Below are 25662 nucleotides of genomic sequence, written 5' to 3' on the forward strand. Positions count from 1 at the left end.
CCTGGATGAGCCCTCGTCTCTCCTGCCACACAAACGAGCCCATCACTGAACGTCCCCGCCCTGCGGGCTTTGGACCAGGGACCCCCACCCCTCTCCTCTCCGCCCTTATACTTGGAACCCCTGCCCTATTTTCTACGGAAGTGTGAGGGTGATGACCTCAAGGGGGGACCGACTTCTGGGGGGAAAGTGCATGGGCTTGTGCCAGCTCTCTGACACGCAGGCTGTTTTGTTTGTATCCTTGCTTAGGGATATGGGTCTTGGTGGCTAAGATTTCTGGAAGCCTGACTGCTGTCTCAGTGGAATATTTCCCACCACATGTTTCCTACGCCTGAAAGCAAAACGTGCCAAGTATGTTCCCAGTTCTCTGTCATGGGCGTCCTGCTTTCCGAGATAGTGTGTGAGAGGTGACGGCATTTTCTGCCTCTCGTGGCCTCTCTCTGAAAGTCATGGGCTAAACACAGGGCCGGGCACCGGCCCTCCTGCAGGGGCAGGTCTAACTCTACCATTTCATTAACGCTCACAGCCTCCCTGCCCGGCCCAGGCCCTTCCCTCGGCCTGGAATGCCGCTCTCTCTCCTCCGGGCCTGCTAAAGCCAGCTGGGTCCTCTCCCTGCAGACAGATGCCTCAGGGGTCTCCCTCCTGCATGTATTCAAAGGTCTTGGTCACTTGTGCCCCCCTCTGCCCACCCCTTCACTCAGTGCCCACTGGATGGCTCTTGACCATCAGGGCTGCCGTCCGGAGCCCACGGATCTCCGATGGTGTGCCAGACCACACAGGCTTTCCACGTTCGCTCTGGCTTCTCCCGGCCTGGCTCCACGGCCTCAGCGTTGGGAACTGGTGCGGGGCACACCTGAGGCAGCTGCAGCCAGTCTGCAGCCACGTAGTTTGACTGTGGGTGGCGGTTTCTGGGAGTCCCCCCCCCCCCCCGCTTCTGATGACCGCGTTCATTCCCACGTCCCCCAGATCTGAGCTCTTTTGTTTCCCCTCCCAGGAAGATCTCTGTCCCCATCAGCACCAGATGGGCTGCCCAGGAGCAGCTGACCTTGCCCAGCTGCAGGTCCGAGATGGAACAGGCGTCGATGAAGGCCTGTGCGATGACTGAGAGGCAGGCATCGATGTGGTCCGTCTTCTCGATGTCAAAGACAAACTGTGGGTTTTTTAGGATGTTCACCCAGAACCGGAGAGGAAGGCTGTGGGACAGAGAGTGACAGGGGCAGCGGCGTGAGCCCCCCCCGGGGGTGGGCAGCAGAGGCAGTGGTTGCCGAGGGGGCTTGGGACAGGCTGGCTTTGCCCCTCGAGGCCAGCGGAGACTAGTCACAGGACGGAACCTCTGGAAACCTCGGTTTGCTCCCCCGCAAATGCGGCTGATGGCCATCCCCGGCCGGCTGGGGCAGCAGAGGGGCTGGGAGCCGGGTTTCCTGTGTGGAGAGGGCCACGGGCTGCGGCAGGAGCTGCAAGGCCTGACTTCACCCTTGCTGCCCGCCCCACCCCTGCAGAGTCGCCCGCTCTCACGCAGCAGCCTGGAGCCAGCGAGACAGTCCTGGTTCCCATTAGAACCCCCGCCCTGCCCCCGCCTCGCAGCCCATGGCTCCTCCTCCAGCCCCTGCATGGCTGCGGGAAGTCCATCATTAACTGGGTCACCAGGCAAACTGAGGGAGGGAAGAGGCCTGGATCCTTAGCCTCAGGGGGCCAGAGGGTTGGTAACACCCTCCTCCCCAGTGACTGGGCAGCCTGGGACATACAGACCCCCCCACCCCACCCCAACCAGAGCTCTGAGCAGCCCCTGCAGCTACACAGAAACTTCTAGGTCTGCGGCATGTTTTTCTGAGCGTTAGGCTAAGGTTTTCAACAACTTCTTGTTGGGGTTTGTGACCATGAAAAGGTAAACCGTGCCTCAAAGGAGGGATGTGATCGGGGGCAGGAACATCTCCACGAGCCTCAGTGTGCTCATCTGTAAAACGGAGCTGACGGTGCCCACCGCAGAGGGGTGGAGGAGAGTGATGGTAAGGGCAAAACTTAGACAATGCTCACTTTTAGTTAATTCTTAAAATTAAAGTGGGTTACTTTTACTGCCCTGGTTTTATAGCTAGGAGAAACTAAAGCACAGAGAGGTTAAGTCACTTACCCAAGGTCACACAGCTTGGAATGGCACAAGGGATTGAACCCAGGCCGGTGGGCTGAGAGACCAGGCTCTGAACCCCCGCACCACTGCTGCCCCCAATGATAGAGTGAATCACACAGCCCTCCCCCCCTGGCCTCCCACCCACACCACACTGGCCCACCACCTGTTGGTCTTCCAGATGTGTAGGGTGTCAGGGTCTGAGATCCCCCTCTTCTCTGCTTGCTCTTCCAGGAAGTCAAAGAAGTACTTGACGGCCAGTGGGGGCTTGTCTTCACGGATACTCAGAATGGCCTTGAACAGGTCATCCAGAAACTTCTGCAGCGTGCCCTGCATGGAAGGAGGTGGCCGTCGTCAGCCCAGGACCACACAGAGGGGGGTAAGCAGGCACCTCTGGCAGTTCAGGGGAGCCCGTGGTGCTGGGACTGAGCGGTGCTGGGTGAATGGGGAAGCTACGTGGCATCAGGCTGGTCATCTAACCTCTCTGGGCCTCGGTCTTCCTGTCTGTGAAACGGGTTAGTGCAACCTACCCCACAAGGGTGTTGGAAGGACTGAGACATAGAGCAGGGAATTGCTGGGCTGGAGTGTGAGCTCCCAGGCGCCCACTCTGCTGCCCCAGCAGTGTGGCCTTGGGGGCATCACTGGGCCTCTGCTGCCCTCCATGTCACACGGGCTGATAGAGAAGTTGTCATCGGGCACCCTTCATACTGGGAGCAAACCCCTCCTCAGCTGGGACCCAAAGCCCTCAGCCTCTCGCCCCAGAGCCTGGCTGGCCCCACAGGGGAAGCACTGTCCCCCTCACTCCAAGTGTGTGCTCACAGCTGACCCACTGGAGTGAGGACACAGAGATGAGGGTGGGCCCACCTTGGTGGACAGCAGGCGGGTCAGGTAGATCTCTGGTAGCACCTTCTTGCGGTGGCTCTGCCGGTGGGACTTCTTGGGCTCTGCCAGCTCATCCGTGGGCAGCACCTGGGAGGCCAGGGCAGTGGTCAGTGCTGGCGCCAGGCACCATCCCCGGCCGCCCGTGGGCACTGGGCTCTCTTTGTGGTGCACGCGAGCTACCCTGGGTCCCGTTCCCGCTCCCCACTCCAGCCTTTCCCAGGGCCTGCAAGCACTGCCCCCAGAGGCCCAGGGTGGCAGGAAGCCAAGCCGACACCCAGTGAAGGGCGGGCACGCCCAGGGCCGGAGGCAGGGCACTCACCAAATGGAAATACTTCTCTGTGTCCAAGTCTTTCACTGCGAGAGGGAAAACACACACAATAAACGAGAGAGGAGTGGGGAGAGAGAGAAACAGAAATGGAGACCAAAAGATGGAGAAAGAAACTGAGCTCCATGGACAGAGCGAAACGGACATGTGGAAAGAACAAGGCACAGAGAGAGAAATGCAAAGTAAGAGAGCTGAGAGCGAGATCCAGAGACACACGCAGAGAATGAGGTAGAGAGAGAAAGACAGAGGCGTTGACAGACGGAAACATCCACCAGGTGACGGCAGCAGCAGGGAGATGGTCACGGCCCCTCGAGTAGGGCAGGGCGGCGGCCCTCACCCCCCAGCCCAGACCTCACTGGGAGAGACCCGAGAGCCTGCTCCTTGCCTCAGGAGGGAACCCCAAGACCCAGAGGAGCCTAGGACCCCAGGCCTGGGGCATCTGAAGGTATGAATGGGATGTTTGAGGCGGGGACACAGGCCAAAGCCCACATGGCCTCTTGGAATCACATCCCACCCTCCTGGGGCCTCTCTCTGCTGCCTGCAGGAATCCAGCGCTGAGAGGCCTGGCCACAGGCCCTGCCAAGCAGCCCTGCGGCAGGGGGGCCCGGCCCCGCCCCCAGCAGGGAGCCTCAGCCCGGCCCAGCCCCGTCCCTCCAAGCCTCAGCTTCCCCACTGGGGCCGCTCAGAAGGGGCCCTCCCCACGTCCACCAGCACTACCTCGGCCCAGGGTGTTGTCCTTCTTGTCTGTGAGGCTCATGGCCAGGGAGGCACCTTCAGGGATCTGAGGGGGAGAGAGGCCGAGGTCAGAGGTCGGAGGTCAGGGAGGTTGGGAGTGGTGGGAGGTGGGTGGAGCCGGGGCCCACCTTGTAGTGGGCCAGCGTGTTGAGCTTCTTGCGGCCGTCCTCGACCACCGAGGTGTCGTCCAGGTCCCGCAGGATGTAGCTCTGCGTGCTCGAGGCGAACCACTCTGCGGGCAGGGGGAAGGGCATCAGGGCTGGGAGCAGGGGCCACGGGGAGGCAGGCTCCCAGCGGGCCACACGGGGAGAGAACCGGGGGCACCCACACCTGTCTCTGAGCCTCTACTCGTCCATCTGGGAGACGGGGAGGGGAGAGGGTGCCGGGCGCAGAGCAGGAGCTCTGGAAAGGCCTCATCCTCGGGGCTATCACTGGGACCTCAGAGCTGCTGGGGCAGCAGCCTGCATCGGCCTCCCACCGCAGGCCCTGTCTCCCCTCCCCGCCCCACACAGAGCTCCCGGCAGCTGATCTGTCTGCACGTCCCCAGAGCCACAGCTAGCGCACATCTAATGAGCGGCGGGAGTGTGTGCGCCCAAGGCAGGAGCCTGCGCTGCTGAAGCAGCCCCACGCCTGCCGCCCCTGCCCTACCCTGCCCACCTAGGTCGACGTCCTCGGCACGCGGCCACTGGGAGTAGGGCACGTTCTTGCAGAAGGCTTCCAGGATCTTCTCCTTCACCTGCGTCAGCGTGTCTGTGTCCATGGCCCGCACGCTCAGCGAGTCCATACCGCAGCCCTGGAAGGACACGTTCAGATTCTGCAGGAGAGAGGGGGAGGGTCAGCGGGCGACCACCGGGCCCTGGAGGGGAGACAGCCTGTGGGGAGTGGGGGGGGCGGGCAGCAGTGGAGCCGGGACTCTCCGGGGGTGCGGGACCCCTCCCTGCCCGCCCGCCCGGCTCACCCGGGGCTTGGCCTCGATGTTCTCCCGCAGCAGCCACTCCTCGTTGAGCGTGTAGCGGGCCTTGCCTGTGATGGCGTCGATGGAGCCCTTGTTGATCTGCTGCTTGATGGCGCACAGGAGCAGGAAGAACGGCTCCCCCACTGTCTCCTGCGGAAGGTGCGCGCCTGTCAGAGGCTGAGGCCAGACTGCCTGGCCCAGCCCCTGGCCTCCAGCCCACACTCCAGAGTCCGGCCCCAACCTGGAATGCCTTCGCTACCCGCTTCTGCCAATACCTCCGTGGCTGCCTGCTCATACCCTCCTTTTGATCCTGGTGCCACTGCCTCCCATCCCCCACCCAGAGGTGTCTCTGTGGACTCCAAGCTCGAACATCGCCTAATGTGGGTGGCCACATTCATTTCATCCTGCCAGCAACCCTTCCAGGTATGGGGTGTCATTCTCATTGCTGAGACGCCGAGACTCAGAAAGGGCAAGCAACCTGCTCAGGGTCACCCAGCAGGGAAGTGGCAGAGCTGGACTCAAAGGCACATCAGGGGGCATATGAGGACTGAGAAAACAATCTTCTGAAACAATGCCACTGACAGAGCCTCTGTTCCGTCCTGGGCTGGCTCTGAGCCCTTGCAGGAAGTCAGGCCTTCTCTGAGCCTCAGTTTCCCCATCTGTATAATGGATCCTATGGGGCTGTCCCTGTGCCCTCTGAGCCCCCCATTCCACATCTGCACAAAGAACATGATAATCCCTTCGGCAGAGTTGGCATGAGAATAAAATGAAATCAGGTCCAGGCGGCGGCACAGCTGCCCGGCACCCTCACCCTCAGGCAGCTGTACATGCAGATGGACATCCAGTTGGTGAGCATCTTCTCGACCACGGACTCCGTGCGCCTCAGCATGAGCTTGGGGTTCTTGGCGGCCGAGGCGTCGATGAGGTCCACCAGCAGCTCCTTCATGATGCCCGTATAGTACTCGAGCTTGCCGTGGAGCGCAATGGTCATCAGGGAGGCCAGGCTGCACCTGTGGGTGGGCATGGGCTGGGGGCGTCAGCACCACCCGCACCGCAAGGCCCTGGGCTCCGAGGACCACGCAGTGGGGGTTCTGCTGCTACCTTGTCGCTGGAATGGACGGGTGAGTGTGACTAAAATCTCGCTGGAGAAAGGGCTACCTTCCCTACCATGCACAGCAACCGCCATGCCCACGAGCCCTGTCCTGGCAAGCAGACCAGGAAGGGGAAGAATGGGGAGGGGGGTCTCAGGACCTCCAACGCCCCAGCACCCAGGGTCTGACGCTGGGGAGATGCCAGCTGCCCCAAGGACATGGTGATTTGGAAACTGGCCCAGCCTTGGATCCAGCCAGGCAGACCCAGGACCGGCTGGGTGGCCTCCAGCAGGCCCCTGCCCTCCCCCAGAGCCTCGCAGCCTGACCTGTCCCGCACCGCGAAGTCCTTCTGTTGCTCCAGTGCGTGGACGAAGACGATGAGGAAGTGCTTGTTGTTGAGCAGCGAGGAGAACAGGCTGATGCCCTCTTCCATGTTGGGCCGGCAGCTCTCGGGGATCTGCAGAAGCATTCAGTGAGGGGGTGTCCACAGAGGTCCAGTGTCTCTGCCTGGCCTAGGAGTCAGCACTTAGGATGCCCTGAATGGCTCCTCAAGTGCTTCCTGGGAGGGGGAGCTCATTACCTTTAGTGGTAGACGCCTCCTACCTCCCTGTGAATGGGAACAGTGGCTCAGTTGAATTGAAAAGTGAAGCTCAGGCAAGGGTGCCTGAAGGCAACCCAGTATCCCTGTGTGAGGTGGGGGGGGACCCTCTCACCTTCAATTCTCTAAGCAGCAGGGGGAGTGGGAGGTCCAGGGGGACCCAATCCTCTCCCATCTCTACCTGGCCTGGGGGTCAGCACGTAGAACACCCTGAATAGCCCCTTGAATACCTCCTGTGATGGAGGGCTCACTACCATACAATGGCAGGTTCCTCCCAACTTCCCATGATTAGGATCAATGGGTCAGATGAGCTGGAAAGTGGGGCCCAGAGAGAGATGGGGTTGCCCTGAGGCAGCCCAATGTGTGTGTGTGTGTGTGTACGGGTGGAGGGCTACTCACCTTCCACTCTCCCAGCAGTGGGTGGGTCTCCTGCACCAGGGAGCTGCCCGGGGAATTGAGGGTCTGGGAGGGCAGGACGTAACGCTCTTCATAGAGGGAGGAGCACTGTGGAGGCAGACCCCCAGCCCTTCAGCAGGGCCGCAGACCCCCAGCATCTCGGCAGGGCTGCACCTTCCCCTGACGCATGCAGGGGCCACTCGACAAATGCCAAAGCCCACTTTACAAAGGAAGAAGAGGCAGTGGGCCACACCCAGGTGCCACAGGACTCCAGAGGAGAGGGGAGGGGAGTCCTCGGGGGCTTCCTGAAGGAAAAGGAGCAGAAGCAGCATGAGCCCAGGTGTGGCAAAGCTCGAGTGCAGGAGGCTGAAGGGGAAGCCACAGCAGCTCCGTGCAGAATGAGGGAAACTGAGGCAGAAATGCCTGCAGGGACCACAATATGGGCTCTCTGTGGCTGCTGCATGGAGAACAGTGTGGACAGGGCCAGCGGAGGTTGCTGGCCACTGGCATAAACACTCCTGACAGGCCAGGGGAGGTGGGGACAAGGCAGCGGCCCCTGGAGCAGCACAAGGAGGCATGGAAGGGATGGGACAGAGTCCAGTGGACAGAAGGAGGAGATGTGGAGACCCAGAGAAGCCTCCCTGGGAAGGGGCTCAGAAAGGAGAGGGGCTGGCAGTGATCTGGTGCCTCTACTCACCCCCTGAGAGGGGAGGCATGCCCAGCACCCCCACGAGAAAAGTGGGCCTGGCCGCCAGCTTCTGTATGGACAATTAAAACATCAGTGGGCAGAGAAGGCAAGTGGGGGAAACTGGGCCCTCTCCCTCGGCAGGCCAGGGCAGGGGCCCAGGCTGCCACAGGCAGGCGTGCAGGTTTCGTACTGCTCAAGGGGCCCAGGCTGCACTTGTCAAGTTCTCCCATCAGCACAGAAGTGCCCTCTAGGTTCTCAGGGCCCAGGGAGGGGTCGAGGAGCTCCTGAAGTAGCCGGCAGGGGCCCGAACTGACCTTAGGGAAGAAGGTGCGGGTCACAAAGTGCTTGTACTCCAGGAAGGGGATGCCCTGGCTGCGGTTCAGCTCCTTGGTGAGATCCGTCATGTCCGTCTGCAGCTCAGCAAAGCCTGGTAAACAGGCAGTGGCTGTGAGTGGATCAGATGGTGAAGCCGAGGCCCAAGGTCCCGCATGGTCGCCACCCGCTACCTTTACGGATTTCCTCTCGGATCTGGGATTCCATCTCCTCCATCTGCAGCAGTGTCTTCTGCCAGTAGCGCTCAGCGCGGCGGCTCTTGGTGCAGAAGACAAACAGGGCTGTGGGCAGCAGAGAGGCGGGTCAGGCCAATGAAAGCCCTTCGGAGAGCCATTTGTCGGTACCTGCCCTGTGCAGGGCCTGGGCCTGAAGGGAGAGGTCCTGCCTGCACCCCTCAGCTCCAGCTCCTTGGGGTAGGCGCCTCAGCTCATGGTCCTCTCCTCCCCAGTGGGTTGAAAACTACAGGGCCAAGGGCTTGGGAAACGGCCAGGAAGATAAGGCTCCATGTCCCATTCTTATAATAAGAAATGTGTGTTTGTTTAAAATAGTGATAAACACCTACCCTTCTGAAACTATTCCAAAAAGCTGCAGAGGAAAGAACACTCTCAAACTCATTCTATGAGGCCACCATCACCCTGATACCAAAACCAGACAAAGATACTACAAAAAAAGAAAATTACAGGCCAGTATCACTGATGAACATAGACGCAAAAATCCTCAACAAAATACTACAAACCGAATCCAACAACACATTAAAAGGATCATACACCATGCTCAAGTGGGATTTATCCCAATGATGCAAGGATTTTTCAATATCTGCAAAAAAAATCAGTGTGATACACCATATTAACAAATGGAGAAATAAAAACCATATGATCATCTCAATAGACGCAGAAAAAGCTTCTGACAAAATTCAACACCCATTTATGATAAAAACTCTCCAGAAAGTGGGCACAGAGGGAACCCACCTCAACATAATAAAGGCCATATATGACAAACCCACAGCAAACATCATTCTCAATGGTGAAAAACTGAAAGCATTTCCTCTAAGATCAGAAACAAGACGAGGATGTCCACTCTCGCCACTATTATTCAACATAGTTTTGGAAGTCCTAGCTGCAGCAATCAGAGAAGAAAGGGAAATAAAACGAATCCAAATTGGAAAAGAAGTAGTAAAACTGTCACTGTTTGCAAAGGGCATGATACTATACATAGAAAATCCTAAAGATACTGCCAGAAAACTACTAGAGCTAATCAATGAATTTGGTAAAGTAGCAGGATACAAAATTAATACGCAGATCTCTTGCATTCCTATAGAATAACAATGAAAGATCCGAAAGAGAAATCAAGGAAACAAGCCCACTCACCACTGCATAGAAAGGAATAAAATACCTAGGAATAAACCTACCTAAGGAGGCGAAAGACCTATACCCTGAAACCTATCAGATGCTGATAAAGGAAATTGAAGATAACACAAACAGATGGAAAATATACCATGTTCTGGGACTGGAAGAATCAATATTGTGAAAATAACTATACTACCCAAGGCAATCTACAGATTCAATGCAATCCCTATTAAATTACTGATGGCATTTTTCACAGAACTAGAACAAAAAATTTTATGATTTGTATGGAAACACAAAAGACCCCTGAATAGCCAAAACAATCCTGAGAAACAAAGATGGAGCTGGAGGAATCAGGCTCCCTGACTTCAGACTATACTACAAAGCTACAGTAATCAAAACAGTATGGTACTGGCACAAAAACAGAAATACAGATAAATGGAACCGGATAAAAAGCCCAGAGATAAACCCACGCACCTATGATCAATCTATGACAGAGGACGCAAGACTATACAGTGGAGAAAAGACGGTCTCTTCAATAAGTGGTACTGGAAAAACTGGAGAACTATATGTAAAAGAAAAACTAGAACATTCTGTAACACCATACACAAAAATAAACTCAAAATGGATTACAGATCTAATGTTAGGCTGGAAACTATAAAACTCTTAAAGGAAAACATAGGCAGAACACTCTGACATAAATCACAGCATTATCTTTTGTGATCCACCTCCTAGAGTAATGAAAATAAAAACAAACGGGACCTAATTAAACTTAAAAGCTTTTGCACAGCAAAAACAAAAACCCAAAAGACCATAAACAAAACAGAAACACAACCCACAGAATGGGAGAAAATATTTGCAAATGAAGTGACCGACAAGGGATTAATCTATAAAATATACAAACAGCTCATGTAGCTCAATATCAAAAAACAAACAACCCAATCAAAAAATGGGTGGAAAATCTAAACAGACATTTCTTTAGGGAAGATAAACACATGGCCAAAAGCACATGAAAAGATGCTCAACACTGCTAATTATTAGATAAGTGCAAATCAGAACTACAATGAGGTATCACCTCATACTGATCAGAATGGCCATCATCAAAAAGTCTACAAACAATAAATGCTGGAGAGGGTGTGGAGAAAAGGGAACCCTCTTGCACTGTTGGTGGGAATGTAAATTGATACAGCCACTAAGGAGAACAGTACGGAAGTTCCTTAAAAAACTAAAAACAGAATTACCATATAACCCATCAATCCCACTCCCAGGCATATATCCAGAGAAAACCATGATTCAAAAAGATACATGCACCCCAATGTTCATTGCAGCATTATTTACAATAGCCAAGACATGGGAGCAACCAAAATGTCCATCAACAGAGGAATGGATAAAGAAAATGTGGTACATATATGCCATGGAATATTACTCAGCCATAAAAAATAATGAAATAATGCCACCTGCAACAACATGGATGGACCTAGAGATGATCATACTAAGTGAAGGACATCAGACAGAGAAAGATAAATATCACGATATCACTTATATGTGGAATCTAAAAAAAAATGATACAAATGAACTTATTTACAAAACAAACAGACTCACAGGCTTTGAAAACAAACTTACAGTTACCAAAGGGGGAAGGTGGGAGGAGGGATAAATTAGGAGTTTGGGATTAACATACACACACGACTATATAAAACAGATAACCAACAAGGACCTATTGTATAGCACACAGTACTGCACTCAACACTCTAATAACCTAGATGGGAAAAGAATCTGAAAAAGAATGGATATATGTTTATGTATAACTAAATCACTTTGCTGTACACTTGAAACTAACACAACAATGTAAATCAACTATAATATAAAATAAAAATTAATTTTAAAAAATTACTGGAGTGAAAAAAAATAAAATAGTGGTAAACAGTGGATTTCTCTAGATGAGAGAATTATGGGTGATTTCTGTTCTTCTTCTGCTATTTAGCATTTTCAGTTCTTTCTACAACGACGAGGTATTACTTGTGAATTAAGAAACTTTTAAAAGATTACAAAGCAGTATTATATTATAACCCCTTTCTGGGATGTAACACATCTCTATATATCTCATACAACGAGATGCATAAAATATACATGGGACTTCCCTGGTGGCGCGGTGCTTAAGAATCCACCTACCAATGCAGGTGACACGGGTTCGTGCTCTGGTCGGGAAAGATCCCACATGCCGCGGAGCTACTAAGCCCGTGCGCCATAACTACTGAGCCTGAGCTCTAGAGCCCACAAGCCACAACTACTGACCCTGCATGCCACAACTACTGAAGCCTGCGTGCCTAGAGCCCGTGCTCCGAAACAAGAGAAGCCACCGCAATGAGAAGCCCGTGCACCGCAACGAAGAGTAGGCCCCACTCACCGCAACTAGAGAAAGCCCGTGCGCAGCAGCGAAGACCCAACGCAGCCAAAAAATATGTATAATATTTTTATATATTATATATTCTATCCCAGTTTTCCCTAAATTTTCTACATTGAATATATTACTTTTTTAAAAACAGTTTTATTGAGATATAATGCACATGCCATATAGTCTATCCATGTAAAGCATACAATTGAATGGCTTTTAGTATATTCACAGGGTTGTGTAACCATCACCACTATCTAATTTTAGCACACTTTCCCTGCCCCTTGAAGACCCATAACCACAAGTAGTCAGTCCCCATCCACTCTCCCCCTGCCCCTGGCAACCACTAATTTGCTTTCTGTCTTTATCGATTTGCCTATTCTGGACATTTCATATAAACGGAATCAAACTACGTGATCTTTTATGTCTGGCATCTTTCACTTATCATGACATCCTCAAGGGGCATCCATGCTGTACCATGTGTCAGAACTTCTAAAAAATTACAAAGCAGTACTTATAACGCCTTTCTGAGATATAATATATCTATATATATATATCATACAATGAGATGTATCAAATATATATATTCCTTTATGGCTTAATACTATCCCATGGTATGGATAAACCATACTTGCTTTATCCATTCATCAGCTGATGGACATCTGGGCTGTTGCCACTTTTGGTGATGAATAATGCTGCTATGAACATTCATGCACAGGTGCTTGTGTGGACATATGTTTTCATTTCTCTCGGGCAGATACCCAGGACGGGGACTGCTGGGTCACACGGTAACTTTATTTAACACGTCGAGGAACTGCCAGAGAGTTTGCCATGGCAATGGCACCATTTAAATTCCCACCAGCAGTGTATGAGGGCTTCAATTTCCATGCTACATTGAATACATTACTTTCATAACCATTATTTTAATAGTGGTATAGCCTACCTAAGAGGAAGGTTAATCTTCCTGAACAGCCCTCTTATAAGTACCTTCAGCAGGCCCTACTGACTGGAGAACAGGATCCGAATCCCTCTGCATGGCACTCAGGGCCCATCGCCTGGGCCCAGCATACTTCTCAACAGCTATTGTCCTCCACCCTTTGTGCTGTGGCCGGGGCACACTCCTCACCACCCTCTGAGCGCCTCACCCATTCCTACCTTCACGCCTTTGTTCAGTCTGCCCCGGCCCACTATGCCTTCTCTCCTACCCACTTGTCTTCAGAGGGGCTGAGGCAAAGTGGGGTAGGTCTGCCCCCCAAAACGACACGAGGGTGGGGCTCCTTACCAACTACGGAGAGCAGCAGCAGGACACTACAGATGACGATGGACACGATGATGGCGGTCTCACTGCCCCCCAGCTGCAGTGTGGCGATGGTCTGGTTGAAGTTCCCTACCTGGATCTGCACAGAGGTGGGGGGAGGGGATTGTATCTTCCCTGGACTTACGCCCTGGCTCTTCTCCTTGCTAGCTGTGCGTTCTTGAGCAAGGCACCTAACCTCTCTGAGCCTCAGATGCCACAACTATAAGACAGAGAGAGCCCCACCCATCTCCTGGGGATGCTATGAGGGCTAAATGAGATGATGCTTGTCAAGCCCTTAGTCCCGAGCCTGGCACAGAAGGGAGACTCAATAAATACAGGCAACTGTGATTATTATTACAGCCTGGGAGGAGCAGCAGAAGAGCCAGTGGCCGGGCAGTTCATAGAGCCTGGCCATGTCCTGAAGTATCTGTGGGGCTGCCCAACGACCAGGGGAGCAGGTGAGTTCTTAGGACTCAAAGGGCAGAACTGGGACTGGGGTACAGGTGAAAGGGAGCTTTTGCAGTCGGAGCCATCCTGGGTGGCATGTGCCACCCGGGAGGGAGTGAGCACCCCATCTCAGGAGGCATGCAAGCAGGTACAGTGCAGAAGAGATCCCACGTTCTAGGCCCTCTCTCCACTCCTGCTTCCCTCCCTCCATGACTCGGCATGGCAACTGGCGGCCCAGACTCTGGGTAGAGCAACAAGTGGAACGGGGACAACTCGTCATGGCCTCTGAGAGCCAGCTGGGGCCGATCACCGACCCTGAACAGATCACTAAGTTTCTGGGTCTCAGTTTCCTCATCCGCCAAGTGGGGAGGTAAAGCTCCTCTTTGCCATGGTTGTCTAAGCTTCTGAGCACGACAACGCTCAGCTGAGACGTGCCGGACAGGGGGCAGATGCTCGGGCACTTGGGACAAGACTGGGGGCCAAGCCCACCTCTGTCTCTAGTGCCCCGTCCACTCACTGTGATGGGCAGCTGCCCCTTGGCTGTGCCCAGGGACTCGTTGACCGAGCAGTGGATGACTCTCTCGGAGACGATCTGGATGTCACAGGCCACCTGGCCAATCTTGACCCGGTACTCGTGGCTCTCGAGGCCCAGGCCGTCCTGCTCCTTCTGCGGGAGCAGAAGGGCTGCTCGTAAGGCCTGTGGCTAAGCCCGGCCTGCTCACGCCCCCCACCTGGCACCCACTGGCACTCACGTGGATGACCAGGGTGAGGGGCTCCCCGGGGTGGTGCTTGATCCACTTCTCCCTCTTCGCCGTGGAGAACTGTGGGTCAGGAAGGTAGTCCAGGCGGAACCTGCTGCCCCGCTGGGCCTCCTCGGGGTCCAGGAGCTCCTCGTCCACGGCTGCCTCATCTGTGTAGGCCCGGCCGTTGAGGAAGAAGTCCACAGGGGCTGACGCGTTGCTCAGGGCCCCGGGCGATGGGCAGGTGATGAGGGTGGAGTTAAGAACCTTGCAGAGCTGGTTTTGAGGGGGGCCGGGGCCAAGGTGGGGGTGGGAGGGATAATCAGATGTGGGAAAAGAGGGGGAGAGAGGCAAAGAGACAGGAGAGGCAGAGATGAGGAGATGTGGTGGAGGGACGCCTGGTCAGCCGGGGCCACAACCAGCCCTGCCCGCCAGGGCCCCGCCCTCACCGTGGGCTCCCGGCCGATGTGGTGCACGGCCATGGACACCTTCTGCACCATGTGGAAACGCTCGCCGGCCACCGTGATGGTCCTGCCGCCACTGTGGGGGGACAGCAAGCCCCGTGAGCCCAGGTGCAGCCCCAGGGAGTGCCCTGGCCTGGGGTCACGTCCTGGTCTCACCTGACGTGGCTGCGGCGGGGACTGATGGCCGTGATGACCGGGTTCTGCTTGTACCAGAAGGTGAGGTTGCCGCGCACGCAGCCCCGGTGCTCGAAGCGCACGCACACGGGCACGGGGGCTGGCAGGGCGCCCCCAGGCACCGTGCAGGTGATGCTGGTGTCTGTGCGCCTGCGGAGGACGCGGGCCTCTTCAGCAGGAACCCGCCTCCGTCACTCCCCAGCGACCAACACCCCGTCACCTGGGGCACGTGGCCTGGGGTCCAGGCCTGCTCACCTGGCCCCCACCTCATACAGAAATCTTGTTTCCACATTCCCACTGCCGCACCTATGCTTGCGCTGTCTGCCCCACCTTGGATGCCCTGCCTTCTCTTCTCTGACCTGCCCCATCCCACCTCCTCCAAGAAGCTTCCCAGAAACCCTCCCCTGGCTCTCGCCCCGGTGAGGGCCCTGCGCCCACAGCCCTGAGAGCTCTGACTTCTCCCAATCCTGACCCTCCTGGATGTTCCTAGCTCCTGTGAGAGTGTCTGCTGTACCCTGAGGGCTGAGACTTTTGGGCTCATCTTGGTACCCACAGCAATGCCTATCAATGGCACCTGGTACACATTAAGTGCATAATAAAGACAAGTATTTCACCAAGAGCTTCTGGACCACAACCCTGCCACTAGCCACACCCCTGGGCCAGCGGCAGCTCTCAGAGTGTGTACAATCATCACCATTTTCACTGCAGGTTAAGGTCACTTATGAAGTACCTACTGTATGCTGGGCACAGCACTTCCCACAAGTCACTGGTACTGTTCTTACCGGCTGAGAAAATTGAGGCTCAGAAAGAGGAAGGGGCTTGGCCAAGGGGACACAGCCAGTGAAGTCCCTGGTGATGGCTGGTGCGAGGACATTACCCCCAGCCCCCCAGCCCCCCGGCCTACGGGCTTACACCAGCTCCATGCAGGGCTCCGTGTCATTCACCAGGACCTGGAGCTCGGAGCCCACATGGAGGTCGCTGCCGTGGATGGTGATCCTGGTGCCCCCTGCCTTGGGGCCCACGGCAGGCTCCAGGGAGTGAACCAGGGGCAGCTGTGGGGAGGAAGGCAGGCGGTCAGGCCTCAGGCCAGCCCGGGGCGAGCCTGGCAGGGTGGGCAGGGGATAGGCTGCAGCCTCCCTTACCACGTAGGAGAAGCGCTCCCGTGACCTGCCCTCCTTGGAGGCGTTCACCGTCACCACGTCTGAGAACGCCCCCGGGGCTGGCCCCGTGGCACACACGATCCTGGGGAAGGCAACTCTGGTCAAGAAGCAGCCAGCGGATCCTGGGGGCCCAGGCAGGTGCCATCTGGTTTCTCCCTCAAGCAATGGCCCCTGCTCCACCCCCAGGGTGTGTGAGCGCCCCATCCTTGCACTCAGCCACCCACCCTCCCACTCACACCTGGCGCTGTTATTTGGCCAGGACACCCAATGGCATTACCCATGTCAAGATACTGAGACAATTCCCCATCCGCTGGAAAACAGCCACTGAGTCCCCCAGGAGTCACCCTGGTGCCAAGCTCTTCCCCGGGACCACCCCCGACCTGAGTTTACGACAGTTCTGCAGCTATAAGACGAGGGGATTGGATAAGATGGTCTTTGGGGATATTTGAAAGTTCTCCAACCATGAGAACATTTGCTAGGCTGGTAGACTGATGGCCTTATCTGCAAGCATGACTTACAGCCTTCGGAAAGGAAACCCAGCTCATTCCCTGCCCTCCGGGCCAGGCTCCACCGCTGCAGGCCCAGACCTCTGCGCCACCAGTGGCTCCCACATTTTCCTAACAGCAATGTTTTTCATCGGAGCAAGGCTTCCGTGGAGGTAGGGCTGGTCTAGGGGAACACGGGAGGGCTTCCCAAGGGAGCAGGCGCCTGAGTGGTGTCCCCAGCAGGAAAGGGCAGGACGCACGGTGGAAATGGCCGGGAGACCCAGGCGTGAGTGACTTCTGGGGAGCAGAAGGGTGCCAAGGAGAGTGGGATGGCGGAGGGGGGAGGGGGAGAAGAAAAGGGAGATGGGAGGGCAGAGATGCAGTTGGCACTTCCGGGGCGCGGGTGGGGCCTGCAGGTCACTCAGAATGGCCCAAGGGACTGCCCTCTACTCACTCCTCTGACACCGTGTATCTGCCGGCCAGCGGCTCACAGGCCACGCTGCCAATCCACACTCCACGGACCACGTCGCTGAGCCGCCGGCCCAGGTTCCTGCCGCGGATGGTCAGCAGGGTCCCGCCATCCAAGGGGCCACTCAGGGGCTCAATCTGCCAGGCGACCGGAGAAAGGGGTGAATGGGGTTCAGAGGCTGGGATGGCGGCAGGCTCCCGGGGAGGCAGGGCCAGGCAGACCCATCACTCAGGGGAGGCTCTGAGAGCGCTGGCACTGCCAGCCACTTGGCAGGTCACTGGGGCTGCCCGTTGTGATACTGAGCCCGCTTGGGTCTGGGGACACCAGTGCATAGGGACAGAGTCACTGCTATTTGAGGGGTGTCTCCTGGGGACACCGAGGTCCACTCCCAGTGGCCAGGTCTGACCACATGACCCTACATCCCAACCAGAGCTGACTGGGCCTGGAATGGGCACCTGACCCAGGCTAAGCTAAACCGACTCCTTCCCGGAGATTTTTTTCTTAATTAAAACTGAGGCTTCGGAGTTACTGGCAGCCCCCATTTTCACCTTATCAGCAAGGTTTCCCTGACCTCGCTATAAACTTTAGAGACCATCAGCCCCAGCAGACTCCCAACGCCCCCGCCCTGCCCTGCCGTAGCACTTACCACCTTCTCTATGTAAATTATTTCCTTTCTTATTGCTGTCCCCTAACCCCAACTAAAACATTAGCTCTGAGAAGGCAGGTACTCTTCCCTGCTGTGTCTCTAGCACCGGGCAGGGCCTGGCACCCAGCAGGTGCTCAGCGGGTAATACAGTGCGCAAGGGCCTGGGTGTGTGCAAGCACGTGTGCTGCGGGTCCCTGAGCCCACATGGGGCGCTGTACGTGTGCACATTCAGGCATGTGGGTGCAACGGGCTTCCGAGGGGGGAGGTGGGGGCGGGGTGCTTACCGCTCGGATCTCGGGGGCGGGACAGGTGTCAGGCAGGGGCTGCAGGGTCCCCCGCAGGCGGCAGCCGTCACTCCACACACACAGGTGGCCCAGGTCCTCCCGGCCCAGGCACTGGGAACAGTCAGGGCTGCCCATGGCGCAGTTATAGACCTCCACTGCGGGAGACACGGAGGCAGCACAGGTCAGCAGGGTCCTGGTTCTTAGGATCAGGACCCCATGAAATTCTTAGTCTTCTCCAAACCCCCCGGGGGCTATGCTAAGCACAGTGCAGCCACAGCCCCATTAACACTCATCCTCACTGTGAATCTATCCAGTGGGAGCTGTTTATTAGCTCCATTTGACAGGTAAGAGATGAGGCTCAGAGAGGTAGAGTGACTTGCCCAAGGTCACACAGCCTGTGAGTAGCAGAGCTGGATTCATACCCAGGCCCGAGTGGGTCTCCTGAGCCCCCACGGAGCTCCAGGATGCTAAGGAACCACTGAGCAATGCGGGTTCTGTGAGCCTCAGACCAGACCCTCAGACTGGCACAAGGAGGAGTGCAGGGCCAGTTCTCCAGGGCCTCAGGATGTGCAGGCTGGTTCTGGGGCTTCTGTCTGGGACCTTCATAGTATGGATGTGGGGGGTGCCCATGTCCACCGAGATGTCTGAGACTCCCCATGAACAGACAGGCCCTTAGAGAGTTGATTCAGTTCATATAATAAGAGCAAGGACACCAACCACCCTATGGGGGCACAGAGTATGTCCCAGACACCCTTGCAAGGCTTTGTGTGCACCATCTCAGCAAATCCTCACCACACCCTCTGTGAAAGGGCCTCTGCCCTTGCTTCATATGAGGACAAAGAGGCTCAGAAAGGGAAAGGTAAGGAAGTACCTGGGGCTGCACAGCCACTGGCCGGGAGATGCCCCGAGGGTGTGGTGCCTGCCCAGAGGAGCTGCTCCATAATCAAGTGCTGAGTAACTGACCAGGCACAGAAAAGCAGGGCTGGGATCTGAGGCAGCGTGTGGGTTAGGGAACACCGGAGCGAGCGCGGGAATGAGTCCCCCAAGGCTGGGTCCCACCCACCGCTCGAGGCCGAGTCCCCTGAGGCCGTGTAAGGCGCTCCCACCTGTCATGTGGTCAGGGCTGTCCAGGAATCGGGCAGGCCGCCCCTTTAGTTGGAGGCTGAGTGGAAACACCTGGCTCTTCTGGGTTGTGTGCAGCTGCAGAAAGACAGGAAAAACCATGAGCCGTGTGAGTGGTGTCTGGGTCTTTGTTGGGGGAGGGGTGTCAGGGAGACAGATGAGGGCAGGGCTACTGGGGGCAGGGGGTCCAAAAAGAGGAGGTAGAAAGGAAGGAGTGTAGGATCTGGACTTGCGCAGGCCTCCCCTTCCCCTCTGCCCCCGCCCCCCGCCATTAAAGCTACACCACTCACCACCACTTGGTTGCAGCGTACAGCTGATTCATTCACCCACACAGCCTCAAAGATCTCTTCTCGACCAAAGCTACATTCAAGCGCTGCACCCTGTGGGAGAGGGGGGTTGCGGAGACTCAGGTCAGCACCCACTGCCCTGTACCTCCATCAGGACATCTGACACTGCTGTCCTGAAGAGTGGGCGTGGTCCTACTATCAGGCCTTTGCCTGGGCTGCACCTCCTCCAGGATGTCCTTCCAGGCCTCCATGTCCAATGTTTGATGGAGGCAGGGGGTACATAAACACCTGGAACCTTGGCCTTGTGCTCTCTCCATGCCACTAAAAGTCTCACCAACATCTCCCAATGGCCTAAACCCGGGGCCTTTCACTCCATGGGTAAAGCCCTGACTCTTCAGCATGACCGACATACAAGGTTCATCCCAGTGAGACTCCACCTGTCCTTTAATGTCAACACCCCCCCCCCCGCCTCTGCCCCACAAGGCCTGGGACCAGCCACAGGACGCATGTCGACAGAGCACACAGGCTGTCCTGCCCTCAGCCTTTGCCCAAGCCCATTCTTCCACCCAGCAAAACTCAACACAACCTTCAAAATGCAGCTCAAATGTCCCATGTTCCAAAGCCTTCCCAGACTCCCCCCTCAAATCACAGGGGCACCCCTCACTTGATCATCCATCCATTCAGCAATGAACACTTGGGTGTGCGCCAGGGGCTCCATTAAGCTCCTAAAGCCTGTCCCCGACCCTGTAGGCCAAGGACCACCCTTATCCCCTGTGCAGGCTGTCTACACCTGTCCCCCCACCCATTGGGGAGGGTTGAGGCTGGGTTTCAGCCCCCCTGGCACCTCCAAGGGCAGCAGATGGCAGCTGAAATAGCTCAGCTTCTACCTTACACAGGCCCCCCCAGGTTCGAATCCCACCTCTGCTACCTCCTAGATGTGTGACCCTGTGCAAGTGGCTCCTCCTCTCTGGGTCTCGGGTTTCTAAACTCTGCAACAGAAAGAGGCTGCTCTACTCTGCAGGATTCTAGGAAAACTGGAGATCATGTTATCTTTAGTGGGTTGCACACTGTGGGTGCCTAATATATGCTGGCGGTTATCAGTATGCAAGAGGTGCTCAATAAGTGCTTGCTGAAAGACTAAACAGGGCCAATTCCCCAATCCCGTCTTGCCCTCAGCCCAGCACAGGCCTCCGGGAGCAGCATCAGTAAATATTTGCTGAATGAACAAATCTGGGTTTTGAGTGTGTCAGGCCAGCCGCGTGGCAGGACTTCCTGTTTATGTCCCTGTCGCTGGCAGATGTGACACCCTGAGGAGATAGCAGGTCGGCAACTCCCCTGCCCTGCCCCCTCCCCGCTTCGTTCTGAAACTAACACAGGAAAGTGGCTGTTGACAGGGCTGAGAGCTCACGTGTCCCTGCCACGCTGAGCTGGGAGGTGGGTCTGTCGTCCGAGTCCCTGGGCTCAGGGCCGCAGGGGAGCGGCACAGCCCTCCACATGGGTCCAGGCCCCTTGCTGCCCCTGGAGGCTCTTCCCAACCATTGCAGGGAAGAGCTTGAGGGCCCAGGGCAGGGCCGCCCTGCCCCTCACGGAGCTGCAGCCCCTGCCACGAGGCTGCCTGACGCATCCCAGATGCCTGGCGTGTGGCCCCCACGTGTGACAGGCGTCACGGGCCTCGGCTCCCCCATAGAAGCGACAGATGGCAAGTCCGCAGAAGCTGGGGAGGGGGTGGCTGGCATGCTTCCAGGACTCATCAACACTTCCCACCCAGGACGCTCCTCCAGGAGGGACCCAGAAAGGGGCTGTGTCCCTTCCCCCAGCCCAGATGGGCAGGGGGAGGGGAAGACTGGCTGTAGGGAAGAGCACTGAACAAGGAGTCCAGGGCTGGCATGCAAGTGCAGCCCTACGTTGTGTGACCTGGAGGCACCTGCATCCCCTTCCTAGGCCTCATTTTCCCCACCTGGACAATGGGGAGTCGGGCGGCAAAGGGGTTCTCTGGCCATTCTCCAGGGAAGACATGTCAGCCACGAACTGGGGAGGTGTCCAGGGTCACAACTCAGCCTGGGGTCTAGGGCAGGGCGGGGACGGTATGGACAGCGTCACCCATGGGCTGCGGCACTGGGCGGGCGCTGGGCCTGGATCAGGGGAGCTTTAGAGGGTAGAAGGGTCTGGGGGTCATGGCCAGGCTTTCCTGCGGGCACTGGGGGCGTCCTGCTGTCCCCGTGGCCTGGCCCTCCCCGCCCACTTTCCTGTTTCCCCAGCTCCGTGCAACCAGAGCGGGGCTTTCTCAAACATAGCCTGGAAACTCAGAGGAAGGAAACCAAAGCATGGGTGGTGGGCCCAGAGCAGAGTCCCCCCACCGGGGACGGCACTCTCCCAGCCCTCCGCCCCACCCCCACCCAGCCTTCACTTACCTGGAAGAAGGCGGCGTTGGCCAGATGCACCGGGATGCTCTGGGAGCTGCCCGTGGGCATGGGAGCCAGGGCTGAGGGCAGGATCTGCGGGCAGTCCTGAGGGCTCTGCAGTCAAAACCCAAGGAGGTGGGGCTGGCAATGGGGCATTTCGGAAAAGACGGGGTTCACGGCCACCCCAGCCAACCTGCGCAGCCCCGTCTCCCCGGGGAGACACCAGGCAGCCTGGGGAAGTGAGGAAACACTACTAACAAAACGTAGCAGCCGCACGCACCGAGGGCCGCGTGCCCACTGCCTCCCACATACCATCTCACTTGACCCTCACGGCAAGGCCTACGAGCAGGAGAAGGCATTGGCCCCATTTCGCCGACGAGGAAACTGAGGCACAGAGAGATGCAGTACCCTGCCCAGTGGAACTGGGTCCCCATGGCCACTCCACCGCGTGCCTCTCAGAGGAAACCTCCCCGTCTCTGGGCCTCACCTTTCCCAGCTGTAAAATGAGGGGCTCTACCACTTTCTGAGACTCCACCTAGCTCTGGAGTTCTGGTTTCCAGATTAACTCATGATAAATGATTCAGAAAAGAGAAAGCCCAGACTTCTGAACAGCCCATGGGAAACAGGCTGTGAGCGCCCTGGTGCCGCCAGGCTCCAGACCCTTCCCCATTGCCCGGGCGAGTCAGGCCTCTGGGTGGAGGTGCCAGCGCCCGGCAAGTCCTGCGGAGGGCCTGGACATCCGCATTCCGCGGAGCCACGGAGGCGACTTCATAAAAGGAAGGAAGTTAGGGAGGGGGGAGGGAGGTATGAACCTGAGGTTCAGAGAGGAGGGGCGCTACCTGAGGGCAGAGGGCAGAGTTGCTCTTTGAATTCCCATCTGTCTGACTCTCGGGCCAGAGACTGAGTCCTGAAACTGAGGGCCAGGGATCAGGGGTCTTTACTCCTTATTGTTAATTAGACAGGGAGCTCCTTCAGGGGACCCTCAGGGGCCCAGCATAAAAACCAGAGCTCGAGGGATGCCAATGCCGTATTTACTATCATTGACCATGGTCATAGTGACAGAAGTAGCGGCCAGCTGACACAGCCCTCCCTGTGCACCGGGATACTTCTGAGCACTTTGCACAGTATTAATTCAACAAATCCTTCTCCCAACAGCCCTACGAGGTAGGTACCACCATTACACCCATTTTACAGACTAGGATATTGAGGCACAGAAAAACCAAGTGGTTTGCCCAAGCACAGCGGGCTCTAGTTGTCCAGGATGGTTGCTGACCTCCAGGCCAGAAACCTCGCCCAGGCCAGTGAGTTTCCCTGGGAGCCGACCACAGGGGCCTTGGCCAAAGAGGCAACATGGCTGGGCCCAGGTGGGGCCTCAGCGGACCACACGGTGGGGCTGGGAGGTAGCAGCTGGTGTCCACTCGCTGTGTGACCCACAAGTCTGTCCCTCTCTGAGCTGCTGTCCTGTGCCATCCATGTGTAACCCCCCCGGAGTTTCCGGGAATGGAAGCCACATGTTTCTAATCGGGTCTCACAGCCGCTGCCAGCCTGCTTCACAGCTGGCTGGGGGCCCTGCAGCTCTGTCCTCCCAGCTGCACCCCACCTGAGGGTAGGTGGCCAACAGCGGGGGCTGGAGGGGTGAGGGCTGGGGAAGGGGGAGCTTCCGCAAGAGGAAGTGACGTGGGATCATCCCTGAGGGCCCCTACCCCCCTTGACCCTTATGAGCCACGGCCACCTGGATGCTTGTACCCATTGTACAGAGCGGGAGCAAGGCTGAGTGCGGGCGCATCTTTGCCCTCTTTCAGCACCTCCCCCAGGGTTGGCTAATCCTCCTTGGGGACAGCTGGTACATCTGCTGCCAGCCTCCAGCCCCCGACCATGGCCTCCAAGTCTGCCTTGGCCATAGGGGAATCTCCCCAACCCCCAGGCCTGTGGTTCGGGAGGGCTGACCCTACTCCCTAGCCCCAGGGATGGGCGGGTACCCAGGCCCGTCCTGGACTCAGCAATTGGTATGGGGAGTGAACGTGACCCAGTTCCCCTGGAACTTCCGCAGAATCAATGAGAAACTCTCCTGGGGCTGCTGGGGGATCAGAAGCCTGCCCGGGGCTGCTGAGGCCATCTTGCTGCCAAGAGGGGAGGGCCTGCCTCAGAGTGGAGGCCACTCAGAGGGGTGGGGAGGCCCTGCTGACAGTGTTGGAGCCCCCGGACCCAGCTGTGCCTGAAGGGGACGCCACCCCTCGGACTCTGTACTCATACAAGCCACACGATTCTGTTGGGGCTGACGCCAGTTTGAGCTAGGGCTTCCCTGCTCGCAAAGGACTGGGGCCTCCTGGTCCCACCCCAAGCAGAGTCGTCAATGCCTCTGAAAGATGCTAAGCAGCTTCTCCCCTTTGCCAGAGTGTAGCTGCAGGCTCAGGAAACCATGGCCGACTGACCGAACGAACTCTGCGCAGAGCCAAGAAGGCGGGAGACCAGGAGTTGGGGGAACAGATGCCAGGGCGGCAATGCCAGGAGCCGCAGAAAGCCCAGATGTGAGCCCAGTGTGTGCCAGTTCACAGGGGGCCTCACCTGTCTCCACACTGGAGTCCACAGACTCCCCCAAGGTCTTTCTACGTTCAAGAGTTGAGAGCTCGGGTCCCAATCCAGCGGAGCACTGGGTGGCCCTGGGACCCTGAACCCACCTGACCTGTTCCTTCCCTGCCCTTCTGCACCGCTCCCAGCCCCTGTAAACTTCCCCCACATTCCCACCAAACTACCCTCTCCACCGGCTCCTAACCACCTTCATGGACGCGTCTACCCAGGCTCCCCACCAAGAGACCCTGCCCTTCCATCTGCCCAAACCCTCCTTGCTTCTAAGGCCAAAAGTCACACCGCCTTGGGGTGGCCACGCCCTCCCTGGACAACTGAAAGTGGAGGATGCAGCGCCTTCCTTATTCTCCCCCCCTCTGCGGAAAAGCTGGAGCCCTCCTCCCGGCATCCTGCACTCCCCGGTTTCCTTCCTCTGGGGCCCACGAGGGAACAGGAAGTGAGAGAAGACTCAGCCCCTAGCACCTGCCTTCCCAGAGACACCTCTCTGGCTTGGCCCAAGCCCTACCGCCTGCTCCCAGCTCCTGAGGGGTCCAGGGGGATATGCAGACCCCGCTGCCTGCCGCCCAATCAGAGGCATGGCGCCTCCACGGCTAACTGGCACTTAACTAAACGCCAAATTAAGCATCGGTTCAGAAGCTCCTGCAGGCCCAGCGTGGGAGCTGCCTCTTTTCCCACTGGATTGCCATAATCCTCTAAGACAGGCCCTCTCTGCACCCCCCTCAACCCTGACCTGCAGAGCCGCAGACCTGGGAGAGAGTGGTTCACGGGGGCACTGCCACAGATACACCTCCAGGCTGGTGAGCGCCTACGCATCTGTTAGGACCCGGCAGAAGGTTCCCCTCCCAGAGAAGTCCTCCCTGTCCCACCCAGCAGAGTGGCCACCTACTGTGTGTCAAGTATGAAGTTGGTACCTTACAGACAGGTGTAATTCCAGATGCCCGCCCCAGCTTTTGAAATAGGCTCCATTTTACAGATGGGGAAATAGGCACAGAGAGGTCTGGCAGCTTGCCTGGGATCACACAGCTACAACTCACACCTTAGGCTCTGGGTTCACAACGGGGAGGGCAGAACCGTGTCTAACCTGGTGCTTTCCCAGTGCCTAGGACACACCCAGGCATACAACAGGTGCTCAATAAATGAAGAGTGTTGAGGCTGAGTCCTCCTCGCCCCAGTATCCTAGGGCAGAGCACAGGAGGCAGGCTGCCGGCATGAATGCTTCACAATGACATTCATCAAGTCCCT

General features: G+C 57.0%; 1 protein-coding gene across 4 annotated transcripts in view; it reads right to left on the minus strand.

Annotated features, from left to right (window-relative positions):
* The window catches only part of PLXND1 (plexin D1), a 51752-nt gene that overhangs the window by 1789 nt on the left and 24301 nt on the right, over positions 1–25662 (minus strand). For 2 of the 4 annotated variants that reach the window (XM_067755557.1, XM_067755556.1), the window contains exons 9-34: positions 21844–21948; positions 19436–19525; positions 19130–19223; positions 18895–18981; positions 18024–18178; positions 17079–17230; positions 16122–16221; positions 15892–16031; positions 14962–15129; positions 14791–14881; positions 14354–14617; positions 14119–14268; positions 13140–13254; positions 8296–8403; positions 8104–8216; positions 7105–7209; positions 6434–6564; positions 5828–6026; positions 5020–5166; positions 4719–4875; positions 4190–4293; positions 4044–4107; positions 3321–3355; positions 2984–3088; positions 2286–2449; positions 1043–1190 (exon numbers count right to left, since the gene is read on the minus strand). In XM_067755557.1, coding sequence (XP_067611658.1) covers positions 1043–1190; positions 2286–2449; positions 2984–3088; positions 3321–3355; positions 4044–4107; positions 4190–4293; positions 4719–4875; positions 5020–5166; positions 5828–6026; positions 6434–6564; positions 7105–7209; positions 8104–8216; positions 8296–8403; positions 13140–13254; positions 14119–14268; positions 14354–14617; positions 14791–14881; positions 14962–15129; positions 15892–16031; positions 16122–16221; positions 17079–17230; positions 18024–18178; positions 18895–18981; positions 19130–19223; positions 19436–19525; positions 21844–21948 — 3291 coding nt within the window. The remainder of the gene's footprint in view (positions 1–1042; positions 1191–2285; positions 2450–2983; positions 3089–3320; positions 3356–4043; positions 4108–4189; positions 4294–4718; positions 4876–5019; positions 5167–5827; positions 6027–6433; positions 6565–7104; positions 7210–8103; positions 8217–8295; positions 8404–13139; positions 13255–14118; positions 14269–14353; positions 14618–14790; positions 14882–14961; positions 15130–15891; positions 16032–16121; positions 16222–17078; positions 17231–18023; positions 18179–18894; positions 18982–19129; positions 19224–19435; positions 19526–21843; positions 21949–25662) is intronic. The other 2 variants (XM_067755559.1, XM_067755558.1) reach the window with 1 other exon arrangement.

Source organism: Pseudorca crassidens, chromosome 10, assembly GCF_039906515.1.
Source record: "Pseudorca crassidens isolate mPseCra1 chromosome 10, mPseCra1.hap1, whole genome shotgun sequence".
Taxonomy (NCBI): Eukaryota; Metazoa; Chordata; class Mammalia; order Artiodactyla; family Delphinidae; genus Pseudorca; species Pseudorca crassidens.